This window comes from Gavialis gangeticus, unplaced genomic scaffold (genome assembly GCF_001723915.1).
Source record: "Gavialis gangeticus isolate Ggan-Ray unplaced genomic scaffold, GavGan_comp1, whole genome shotgun sequence".
Lineage (NCBI taxonomy): Eukaryota > Metazoa > Chordata > Crocodylia > Gavialidae > Gavialis > Gavialis gangeticus.
This window is the reverse complement of record NW_017729022.1, coordinates 139505534-139518327: the sequence shown is the minus strand read 5'-3', so window position 1 is coordinate 139518327 and position 12794 is coordinate 139505534. Positions and strand designations below refer to the sequence as shown.

Sequence of the window (12794 nt, the reverse complement as noted above, 5' to 3'; positions counted from 1 at the left end):
CTCGGTCCCCGCTGTCATGGTGGTGCTCCTGTATGTGCAGAGCACTCTGAGACTGTCTTTTTCAGTAAGCATGGTGATTGGCTGCCAAGACAACCAGTCAGAGTGCAAATAAAACATTACGGACAGACAGGCAGACAGACTAAGGCCTTATAATATTAGAATGGATTGCAGCTCATTGCCGCTGCAAAATTCAGTGGTGCAGCTGTTTCAGAGGTTTGTGAACTGCGCATCCTCTACAGCCAACACATGCGCAGAAGATTAATTTTCTTCTGATCGGCTGGTTCTCTCTCTCTCTCTCTCTCTCCCCCACAGCCAACACATGTGCGAGTCTTCTGTGAATGTCTCATTGATGTGTCTTATTCATTGGCAGTAGGTAGCTGGAGAACTTTCTTCTCGTTATTCTAAAACTCTCACAGCACACCATGGAGTCATGCTATAGTCCACCAGTGAAAAGCACTATTCTGTTTCATGTAAAGTTCCATCTACAGCGGGGTTTCTTTCAGCTCCAGAAAGGGACACACTACAACCAAGGAGTTCAGTATTTCGTTCTTAAGCAGTGTGTATGTTGGTTGCAAACTAGGAAAATGTAACATTTTAGAGATGTGTGAGTTTGGCCCCATACCAGCACAGACTCACAGAGAATAATATCATTATGGTTCTGGAGAGTACAATGTAGCTTTGTCTAACCCCTGGTGCTTGATAATGTGGTTGAAACAGAACAGAGGGTATTTATAATTGAGTAATACTGCTGGTGCTTTTTCTTTTCCACCAACTAACCTCTGCTTGGCATCCTCATTTCCATCCAAAAGTTCTGTGATACTCTGTTGTTCTGTCAGTGACCAGGTTTGTATCTTTTTTTAATCATATCCTTTTCAGACTTGTTAAATGGGATGATTTATGCTATATATCCCCTTTAACTTGGTTTAGAGCTTACAGTGTAAATTGCCTTTGAATATTTTTGCTACCTTTCCTAGTTATGAGGAACCAAAGTGCACTCTTCACATTTTTGAAGTCTGCATGTCACAGAGGCTGTCCCATAAATCTGTGACAATGCATACACTTAGAAATATTGTACTGTGAACTAGTTAAGCACATGAATGATCCTGTTTTTTTTAGAAATTGATAACAAATTAGACTAAGGTTACTAACTTTTTTTAAAATGTACTTTCTTGTCATTGCTAATAGATGGATTTAATTGTCAAAAGTGAATTAACAGTTCTATCTAAATTAAGTGCACTTAGCACAAATTTGAATGCTAAACCTTTCTGCTGTAAAATCTAGACAAAGGTTCTCTACCAATTTGCTTGTTCTATCTATGTTACTGTATTGTTGACTCATTCCTAACCATTTTCAGGTTTGGATAGATATGGGGCTGCTGCTGAGGCTGCACGCAGTGTTCTAGTACTTGCTAGATTTCAAGCTTTGTTACTTTATATTGCCAAGAAAATTCTTCCCCCAGCACTTAGCTATTAAGGACTATGTATAATAATTTTTCTTGTTGAAAAATAGATGTTGCTTCATTGAAAACTGAAGTAACAAATGTTTCCTTTTAAAATTGGGAAAATACTCTTTTCATTAGTTTTCTGTCCCTACAGAGTGCAATCATGTGGTATGTTGGAAGATTTCCAAAAGAACTGCTAGCAGCACACTCTAAGTTTACTGCCTTATTAATAGGTTGACATGAATGTGAAAAAAATCACTTAATCTCTGGGGACATGAGGATATGTGGTATGTTAGTAATATTGTAAGTTCATTTTCTTTATAGTTGATCCTTTCTCTCTTTCTAAATGTAGGTTTTCCAAGAATGTCATTGGACTGCAGCTCTTTTACAATGGAGTTTCAGTTTCCTGTCTCACTTTTGCAACAAAATTAATGTTATGGCTCTTGCAGAAAGTCATTCTCTAAGGGAAAGATGAGATTTGTACATTTTGTTTAAAGTTGGTTACTCTTGTTTTGAGGCCCAGTTTCAGAGGTTCTTCAAAATCTGGAACTAAAAACATCTGCAGGAAGTCAAACTTGCAGAAATACAGAGTTGTCTAAGTGACTTTTCTAATTTTACTTTATTCACAGACTCAAAATTGTACTTTTTTGCATCATAAAAAGCAAAATTTTGCTGTTTAAAAGCATGCCCAAGAACCAAGTTGTTTTTCCAATTTTTAAATAGTAAAAGTAAAGAAAAAGTTGCCTTTTGTAATGATAAAATGGTCATTAAGTTTAATTGGAGAATTTTACCATAAATTATTTTTGGAATCACTTTTCATGTGTAAATGAATGCATCTGCATGAATGGAAATGTAAGTGCTGTGAGCAAAGAAGTACTCACTTTTCATTCATTAGAGTTGACTGCCTTACTTACCAAGTAGGAAAAGATGCAGTTTGTCCATGCATGGCCAGGAATGCATTAAAAATGAACAAACAAATAAAAACCCTCAAAAAACAAAGGTGGGGGGTGGGAATCCACAAACATGCTCTATGAAAGGTTACAAAAGATTTGGAGCAAGAATTTAAAGTGAAGGATTAGAAATATATATATTTCAAGAGAAACAGGATTTCTTCAATTTAAGAGGCTGATATAACAACAATTGTTCAATCTGATTGAACAAATCAAACAAAACAACAAATCCTTGTTTCTCTAGTTCTGAAATATGTAGACCTGAGTTGTGGACAAAATGCATTTTGTTAGCCCCCTCTGGGGTTTTCCATGTCCTCTGTAGACTGTTTTGCCTTTCATAATTATGGGATAATTTCTGATTTTCTGACTCTGAGGGTGGTTAAGCACTGGAACTGATCATCTAGCAAGGTTGTGAGATCTTCATTTTGAAAGATTTAAGTTCAGGTTAGACAAACATTTGTGTAGGGAGGATTTTAGACAGGGATCATCCTGCCTTGAACAAGATTGAATTACATGACCTCTTGGCCCTGTTTTTCTGGGATTCATTAATAGCTGAGTACTTCTTTGGCATGGGAAGTAACGTGGTCAGCGTAGTTTTGGAAGGGACCTCAGGTGTCTTCTAGACCAGGCTTTGCTTTACCTAAATTATTGCAGACAAGTGCCCTTTCTAATGAAAAGGCTGTTCTTTCCTAGGTGGCTTGTTATATTGTCACACTGCTCTCAAAGTTAGGAAGGGGTTTTTTTTGTTTTCTTTTGGGTATTTTTTTTTAGACTTGATATGAATCTGTTGTTCTGTAGTTTAAACCCATTGCTGTGTGTCCTTCTCTGTGTGGCAAGAGAGAGAACAGGTTTTTTTCACCATTTTCTTTATGGAGTCCATTTATACATCTGAAAATTGCTTTCATGCCCTCCACTAATTTCCTTCCTTCCTCCCCCCCCCCAAAGTAAAATATACCTAGTTCCTTTGACCCTTCTTCATATGGCTTGACTTATGACTGCTTTATCATCTTCAGTTCAATGTTAGAATAAGCCAGTCTATTGAATAACTACTTGTATCTGGGTTTATCATTTTGTATTGTATGATCTTAATGAAAGATGATTTTTGCTCCTTATTCTTTCCTGGAAATGTGACATTTTAAAGGGATTTTCTTGTGAACTGAGACTTTGACAGGATTCGGATAAGTGTATATATGCAATTCGTTCTTGTTTCTTAGGAGTTGCTTTGTTGCTGTGTGACTTAACCTGCAAAAGCTAAAGTATATCATGATTTGTTTTCAGTAGAGGGTGCTATATGGTAGGTATGTGCAACCTCAGGCCTTAGTTAAGATGTGTCTTGATGAATAAAGGGTAGCAAACTAGGTGAGGGGGAGGCATGTATATTCAAGGTTCTGAGTGATCAAGTTTGTTGATTCTTTAACTACTAATACATGTAACAGGAACGTTTTATAACCCTTGGACATCTTGCTTTTGGCTTCCAGTCTTACTGTGGAAGATTAGATTGCAGGGTTACTGTATTTAAAGAGGGGGGAGTTGCACCAGAAAAAGAATAGGTTGCCTCATTTCTACTTCAACTTTCGTCTCTGTTGGTGCACCAGCAATGGAACCAGGTGTTGTTTAAGCCAGAGTTTTATTCTCTGAAGCAACAAGGTAGAAACCTTCTTTGCTTTGGAATAGCTCTTAGACTTTGAAGCAGACAAGTTTGAGAGGCCATAAAATTTGTGGGCAAAACCACAGAAATAGTGTGCTGCTTTACAAGAATAAGCTGCCTGTCTAAAGCTTTCACTGCTATCATTACTTTAGCATTCAAGGTGCATACTGTAAGCCAGCCACAAAAGAGTAGATTTCCTTTTAAAATAAAAGCCATTACTACAGATTTTATAAAGTGAATGCAAAATATTATTGGACTTCAGTGTGCCTACAAAAAAACTGAACAAATAAAAGAAATAAAGGCTATTTCAAAAGGCTTTCTCTTTTGGTGTTGAAATACAGTTGTTATACCACCATACCAAACATTGACTGGATTTGTTCACTCTTTAGAAAAGACACTTTCTTCTTTTTTCTTATGTGGTACAAGGCTGATAACCTATACTCCCTTAGATAAGTATAATTGGGGCAGTTTAGAACTCTATTGGGTCTATCGTCTTCCTGCCAAGGGAGGAAAATCTGCCTGTCTACAATACAGAAAAGGAAGGTAATGGATTCATACAAGTCTGGAAGGTATTACAAATGCCCCTGCATGCCCAAGAAAATGGTAAACATGCAGTATACAACTGGATCCAAACTGCACTTACTCTAAAGCAGGGATGTCTGAGATCCTGCTTACGAAGCCCTATCATCAGGCCCCTGATGTTACTTCTGGATATAAACTGACTCACGTAGTGCATGCCAGATGGGGACCCATGGGCAGGACTCAGGATGTGTACCACATGTGGAGCCCGCTCCAGTTGGTCTGGGATCCACGCTATGGTGCCCAAGTGGCTGGACTGTCACATTTGGCATCCTCCCTTTCCTTCCCCCAGCTAGTCCTAGACCTGTGGCAGGTGTCATGTGCAGCACAGTTCCTGGACCAGCTGGATCAGGCACTAAGTACGTTGCAATCAGCATGGGGTAGTGGGGATCTGTGGGCCTGGTCTGGCTTGTGGAATGACCTTGTGTGGGGACAGGTTAATTTGACACTCCTGTACTAAAGGAATGTTGTAACAGGTATATAAACTATTCTAGCAGCAAAACTATAGGTGAAAAGACCAACTGATGTAATAGCAGTGAGTGGTTTTTTCTTCTTAAGGTAAGGGTGGGCTTTTGTTTTGTTTTGCTTTTGGTTTTTGTGATTCTCTTTTTTGTACCAACCATGTTGGGAGGGAAGTTGGGCAAGCTTTTGGCCATAAACTGCAAAGCTTGTTTCAGTTCTTACAGCTATAAGTTGGTTCAATAAAAGATATCACAAAAAAAGAACAGTGACAAGTAGGACTACATGTGGGTGAAGATGGTAGGATGTGATGAAGACTGTCAGACAAAATGAGATTTTCCTAATGTTTTACCTTAATTGCTTCCTTTCTGTGTATTTAAACTTTGCATCTTTTTATCTTAGAGTATCTTTGCCATGAAGCTTGAAATTTTACCACTGAGTATAGTTGACTCTGGATGTTAGAGGAAAATTGATATTCTTTTTTAGATATCTGTCAAATACAGCTTTGCTGGATACTTGCAGAGTGGTAGCTGTGTGCTAATCATGCTTGATGGTGGTGTTTATACAGGCTGTGGAGAGCACCTTGTACGGACTATACTGGCTAGAGAATGTTCACGTGCTTTGCAAACAGAAGATGCCCACCAGGCCCTGCTAGAGACTATGCAAAACAAGTTTATTGGTAAGTATACAAGCTAGTCAGGAAACTGACTAAACCTGTATGATGTAACATTTCTGTTTGAAAAGCAAAGCAGTCTGTTCAAGTATAAATTAGATCTGCATGTTCTATAATTTCTCTTGAAGCTACATAAAAGTCTTGAAGCTGTAGACAGGTTACATAGTGTATTGCATTTGGTGAATAATTAGGGGCCACTCTAATTCAGGCTTTGGGGGATTTCAGGGGACAGCTTGAAAATTTTAGTGTTTCCCCCAAAGCCCCAATTGCAATTTGGCTGGAAAAGGCCTGAAACTGTGGGGCAGAGGGAGTGCAGAGAGAAAAGTGTTAAACCCCCTTCCGCCCCCACCAACCAACCAACCAACCAACCAAACAAACAAAAAAACCCAAAAATTTTACCTGAAGTATGGAGAAGAAAGGCAGCAGAGTTCTGGAAACACTGTGGAAGCCTCATGTTTTCAGGGGCAGCCTAGTACAGGCTGAGCCCCTACCAGAGCTCAGCCAATCAGGTTGTTTGATTCTGTGCTTTGGCAGGAAATTTAAAAACCTTGCCCAGAGCAGAGCATTGTAAGGTACCCCCTGCCCTAGGGGGTACGGGTATAGGCATGCCAGGTGCCTGCCCCCACAGCCAGTTGTGCAGCCCCTTGCTGCAGGGGCTTCCCCCCACCTGACATGGCTTTCCCAAGCTCTGTTTGGCTTTGCTGCTACGTGGGAGCAGAGGGGAATTTCCCTCTCCCCTTGTCTGCACAGCAGGGCAGAGCAGCGCTTGCGAGACCTGTGCCATTCTATAGAAGTTAGCACGCCATGAAAGTTGTTGTTTAATAAAGTTTATTATGGTTTCATTAACAATTCTAAGTGGTAAGCTTTACTTAAAAGTTGTTGCTTAATAAGTGGTGAGCTTTACTTTCTTAAAACAGCTGAAGATCAGCCTGTGTGCTGCTGTCCAATTGTGATCAGCCCCATGGTGGGCTTCTTCAGCCAGAGGTGTGAGAGCCAACCTTGAAAAATGCCTGAAATTTGTTCCAGTGAGCCTGCAGGGAGTCTGCTTTGCCCACACCGCTGAATTACAGTGGTCCCTACATATAATTCAGAACTTTTGCAAAACGATTGAAAATGAATGCCACCCAGAATTTAGATGTGAAATTTTTACTGTTTACATAAATCTTCAGGTTAGAGAACATTAAGGATAGCAATAAGACTTCTTGATATGTAATAGGCTTGGCAGTATTTTACTGATAGCCTTTAACATTTAAAAAAACACAATTTAAATTGCTACACAGTTCAATGTAGCTGGAACGTACATTGTGTGTTATCTGTGCAAGTGTACATGCTTTGGGAATGTGGACATTGAAATTGCCTTTTTGAAATTCTTCATTGTAAGAATGGCACATTTTAATTTCTATTTAGAAAGCACATGTTTAATACCTTTATAATAAAGGTAAAGTACAGATATTTAGGCCTCTAATAATAATAGTTGGAGGTGGTAGATGGTGGGGGGCGCACTGGAAAAACTGATACATTTGCCTGGGATTAAGCTGGACATTTTTGAGCCTGATTGCTGTACTATTTTTTCTTTACTTTTTACTTTATTAGACTTCAGTTATACTTAAATTTAGGGCAATAATGATGGGTTGGTTATATCGGGTGGCCAGTTTATTGTTTAATATATGCCATTAACTGGTATATCAAGATCAATTGTGTCTCACTGTAACTGGATATATTATGCTGGCTCACACAGTAACATCGAGGTGAAGTCTAAACAAGTTGGAAGTCTAGTAAATAGTGGTAGAACAAGTTCTGAAACCTAAAATACTGCTTGTGATGAGCATACATGACATAAAAAACTGCTTTGTAATCTCAGCATTGATCATTAGCTGTTAATAGTAGATATAAGAGTTTAAGGTTGACGTGAAATTTCACAATCTCTGATTAGAGTAATCTAGAAGCAGAATAATAGCAAAATCACTTTGTCATAGCTAAGGTGATGCTTAGTTTTGACCAATATTTATAGCTTTTTTGGCAGCTTCCTTAGCATTATGTACTTTTGGGAAGTTTGCCTTTAAGAAATAAAGGACTGATATTTTAGAGGTAAATTTTAGTAGTGCTTTAAAAGTGAATAAAATATTGTAATTGATAGGATAAACGGAATGAATTATCAATACTGCTCATAGACATAGTTTATTATTTTATGGTGTGGAAGGCTCTTAATTCAGTTCCATGATCTATGTGTCTTTACAATCTTGTATTAATTCTTGTAAAATGTGCATATAAGCATTCTTGTAAGATGCCACCAGTTTAAGAAGGGACTAGACAAATTCACGGATGATAGATATATTAGCAGCTATGAAATAGAACAGTTGAGAGCCACGGGGCTCTTTAGCCTGGAAAAGCGCAGGCTCAGGGGTGATCTCATGGCCACCTATAAGTTTATCAGGGGTGACCACCAGTATCTGGGGGAACGTTTGTTCACCAGAGCACCCCAGTGGATGACGAGGTCGAACGGTTATAAACTACTGCGAGATCATTTCAGGCTGGACGTAAGGAAGAATTTCTTTACTATCCGAGCCCCCAAGGTCCGCAACAGTCTGCCATCAGAGGTGGTTCAAGCACCTACATTGAACACCTTCAAGAGGAAATTGGATGCTTATCTTGCTGGGATCCTATGACCGCAGCTGACTTCCTGCCCTTTGGACAGGGATCTGGACTCCATCTTCCAAGGTCCCTTCCAGCCCTAATGTCTATGAAAATCTATGAAATCTATGAGTTAAGGATGTATCCTCTGACATGCCTAAACCAGTGATGGTGTATGCCAGGAAGAGAATGACAGGGTGTTTACATGCTCTCTCTGTAACCCATCTGCTACTTCCTTGTTGGAGGCAAGGTATCAGGATGGATGGACCATTGGTCTGACTCAGTATGCTACTACTTAGGCTATTTTTTATGTTCTTAATTATGTGTGAATAACCAAGATCAGATACCCTAAGTCAGGATAAAAACCATTTATCAGCCATAGTTCTCCTCGCATGAATGGGAGAAAAGATAGGTCTTGCAACATGCAGAGAAGAGAAAGCATCTAGGGCAGGGGTGGGCAAAATATGGCTCGTGGGCAGAGGGACTTTGTCTGGCCTGTGGCGGGTCCCTTGGTTCTGCCTGGCCCAGGCACCGGCCAGCCTATGGCACATCTGGCTGCCCCCTGGGCACACAGCAGGGCTGGGGTGGCTCTGCAGCTGGACTTCATTTCTAGGCAGCCCAGGGGGAAGCTGCTCCTTCCTGTATCAAGTAGCAGATTCTGTCCAGCCGCTGCCGCTGCTCAGTAAAGGCAGGTGAGTCTGGGGCAGGCTTGGTTGGGGCTGTGCGCACAGGTTGCGGTAGATCTGGAGCTGGTCTGTTTTGCCGTACTGAGTCCAAAGTGGATGCAGAGTCAGCTGGGGTCTGGGTTGTGTGTGCTGGTTCCTGCCAGTATCATGGGGCTGGGACCAGCAGGAGTGGCAGCCAGAAGGAACCACTGTCACTGTCTGGGCTGCTTAGAAAGGCAGGGTGGGCTGGGGTTGAGGCTAGGGCTGTGCACTGTTGTCGGTGGTGTGCGGGCTCCAGGCTGTTTTTAGAGAGAGGTTGTGGGGGACGAGGAGGGTGCTGATCAGCCTATGGTAGCTCCCTAGAACTGCCTATGTGGCCCATGGACCCAAATAATTGCCTGCCCCTGATCTAGAGCCTTGAAAGAAAGGCTGTGCCTTTTACATAATACTGAATTCATGTTGAGCACTGGTTTTGTCAGGTAATTATTGTATTGTAGTAGTGCCTAGGACCCCCAAGCATTGGCTAGGATCCCAGTTTGTTAGTGTTCATACTATCAGGAAAAAAATTAAAAACTAGGTCCCTGTCCCCAACCTGGTTTCAATCTAAAGTTGCACAAATATGCTATTAGCACATTTAACCTATTCCAAGCCTATAGACCCCAAATGAGAAGCAATCGGCCAAAGAAAATTAAGGATATTATAGAGAGAACACAGCTGTGCTGTAGTGTCATCATCTAAATCAGAGTAATAATGTTAGGAAGGTAGGCAGAAGCTGCATATATTGATTTTAACTTTATCTTAAGAATTGATTCTTGGCTTTTTTTGTCTTTCTAGAATAGAAATAAAGCACGTGGAAAGATTAAATATAGTCCACTTGAAGATGGTGTCAGCTGTCTGGAATTTCTATGCTACTATTTAAAATAAGAGAATTTGCAAGACTCAGAACTTTGCTTTGATTTACTGTAAGAAGGGTAAAAGAGAAAATAGAAACTGCCTGTATGTATTTTAACCACTAGCACACAAAATAAGAAAAATGCTCACAAAAATCATTTTTTTAATAATACTTCATGCAAACCAGCTGATTGTAGACCACAAGTCAGTTAAGTAGTAAAAGAGGGTGGGAATGTAAAAATAGATTTATTTTTCCTTAATGACTGTAAGTAAAAATACTTTTTCTATGATCCCTCAGTAACTTTTTACTATTTGTTGGTGATAAATATTTGATCAATTTTAAATGGAAACTACTCATGTGGCATATGAATTCACTGTGAAAACTCATAAATCTAATCTGATCTGTATTGAAGACAGTACAGTGAATATTACTTAGTGGGCAGATCAGGGACAGCACAATGAGCAGCACACTGGCAGATAGGGGAGGAAGCAGAAAGCAGAGCAGCAGATTGGGCAGAGGAAGGGGATTGGAGTGGCACTAAAGGAGGATGCAGAGCTAATTTGTGACATGCCTGCCAAAAACATTTGCCTTCCCTAGACTTAGCCTTTTTTCTGCTCAGCCTGTCAACTATTACAGCATGTTAGTACTAGTAATAAGAAATGAAGATTTTGGTTCTGTAATGACTAGAACTCTAACCACTTAATATTCTTAAACTCAAGATGGGCAAGCCCCATTTTATCTCTACTGTACACACTGAGGCATGGCACACAGCAAAGGTAAGTGAAAGGCAGGAAAGAGAAGAATGAAACCAGAGTAAGAATTGGACTTAGATTCTGTAGAAACCAAGACTGTCTGCATCTAGGTTTTGTTTCTAGCATAATCTTTGACACAGAACATAAATGTGTACTTTTAAATGATTTTTCCAAATTTAGGACTTTTTGAACCTACCCTTCCTCATTTGCCAAGGAGTTTGCTGCATTTTGGTTTCTTCTGATGGCTGTCCTTTAGTGTTTCAGAATAGACCCACGTACCTGGCTATAGCCCTCATCAAGCTTGGTTTGGAGAATTGATGCTCTGCATTATTAGTGGACTGTCCTGATACTATCAGATAACAGGAGAAGTGGTACTATTCATCCTTTCCCTGTTGGTCTAGGTTAGGGCTGTCCAGTTTATTTGGCTTCTCATGAGCTGGATTATCCATCTCCTGGCACTATGGTGGCAGCTTGTCAGTACAGCTTCTGGAGCCCTTGTGTTGTCCCGCGATTTCCATTCCCCACTCTGTTCCTCTTGGGCCTTTTCTTGTGCTGCTGTCAGTGGTGACATAAGACTGGATTTGGTGGCAGGCAAAGGAATGAGGGAGGAGTAAGCAGCAGCATTCACCCCCTGAGTCCCATAGCTGCACAGTCAATCCCTGGAGGCCACAATTTAAGCTCTCACAGATTCATGCAGCCTATGGGCTGCCATTATGACATGGTCTAAATGATAAGGGCCTAGATGATTTTGCAAACTAATAGTCCTCTATGAACTCCATTGCTGTATGTAAGTTTAGGAGGAGAGAAGAAAAGGTAGCTTTGGAGGATGTCGTGAATGAAATAAAAATAAAACTGATGCAATCCTGAAAGAACAAATGGGGAGGTGGATGAGGAGCTGAAAACAGTCATTAAATAATCTTGAATTGCATTAAAAGCAGGGTATGGTGTTAAAAAAACAAATACAAGTTTCACAAACTGATTTAATTGAAACCACACTGAAAACAGAAAACTGAAACCAGGAAGCTATGAGGAAAAAGTGAAATGAGACAAGAAAATAAAGGCATGATACTTGTATTCAATTTATAGCAAAAAATATAATGAAACAAACACCATCAGAATTTATTTCTCTAGCACTTCTTATTTTGTGGATTTTGTCATTTGCACATATGGGTAGGCGCACACCATTAAAACTTGAGGAGATGGGTCACATTTTGTGACAGGACATCCATGGTCTTTTGTCTTCCATTGGTCCTCTGTCCTAGTCGCATATTAAACTGACTCCTCCAAAAGCAGCTGTGCGTTTTAGTGACTAATGGGGAAAAACATCCTGCTACATGAAATATTTGGTAGCAGTCATATATAACCAGGCTAGTCTATATAGGAAGAACAGAAGGATCATTCAAGAGTGACAAATGTGGGGCTATTTAAGTGAGACAGTTTGTTGTTTTGCAAAGTGGAAATACAGTCCATTTGGAAATAAGTGTTTAAATTGTTAAGTTATCAAGTTTTAAAATGGTTTACTACTGTCTAAAGACTTAGAATCCTTCCTAAAGATGAAGTTGAAATGCAAGGAACTAGGAGTCAGATAATTGTGTTGTGTCTCTGGCTTTCTCTCAGGATTCCTGTGTGGTTTTAAATTAGTCACTTATCTCAATTTCTTTCTGATGCAGAACATTAGACTTCTACAAATTAAGGTTGTACAAGGAGTGTAGGTTTGTCTATTATGGAACACAAAAGGACAGCAATCAAGACAAACTGTCTTAGAGACATTAGGAAATTTCATTCATAATCGAATGCTGAAAGATGCAAAGTAGGGGTGCACCGATAAAGATTTTTTGGGTCGATACTGGTGTCTGATTATTAACGAGCCATATTGATTGATACTGATCCAATTGCCAGTATGCAGCCCAGCAACTTGGAGAGCAGCATCTGGCTGTTAAGTCTGTTGTTGGGGGAAGGGGCCAGGGGGTGGGAAGAGGGTGCGGGGGGCCAGATGGAGGCCCCTGCGTTAAGGGAGGAGGGGAACTGGGGCTGGGGCAGGCACTGCTCAGCTGGGATGGGACTTGGGACAGAGCTGTGAGCGGCTGGTCTGGGGGGTAAGGGG

General features: G+C 40.3%; 1 protein-coding gene across 3 annotated transcripts in view; it reads left to right on the top strand.

Annotated features, from left to right (window-relative positions):
* The window catches only part of TASP1 (taspase 1), a 217456-nt gene that overhangs the window by 118939 nt on the left and 85723 nt on the right, over nt 1-12794 (top strand). For 2 of the 3 annotated variants that reach the window (XM_019516243.1, XM_019516245.1), the window contains one exon: nt 5646-5756. The exons of the other annotated variant lie outside the window; for it this stretch is intronic. In XM_019516243.1, the coding sequence (XP_019371788.1) occupies nt 5646-5756 (111 nt within the window). The remainder of the gene's footprint in view (nt 1-5645; nt 5757-12794) is intronic. 3 annotated transcript variants of the gene reach the window in all.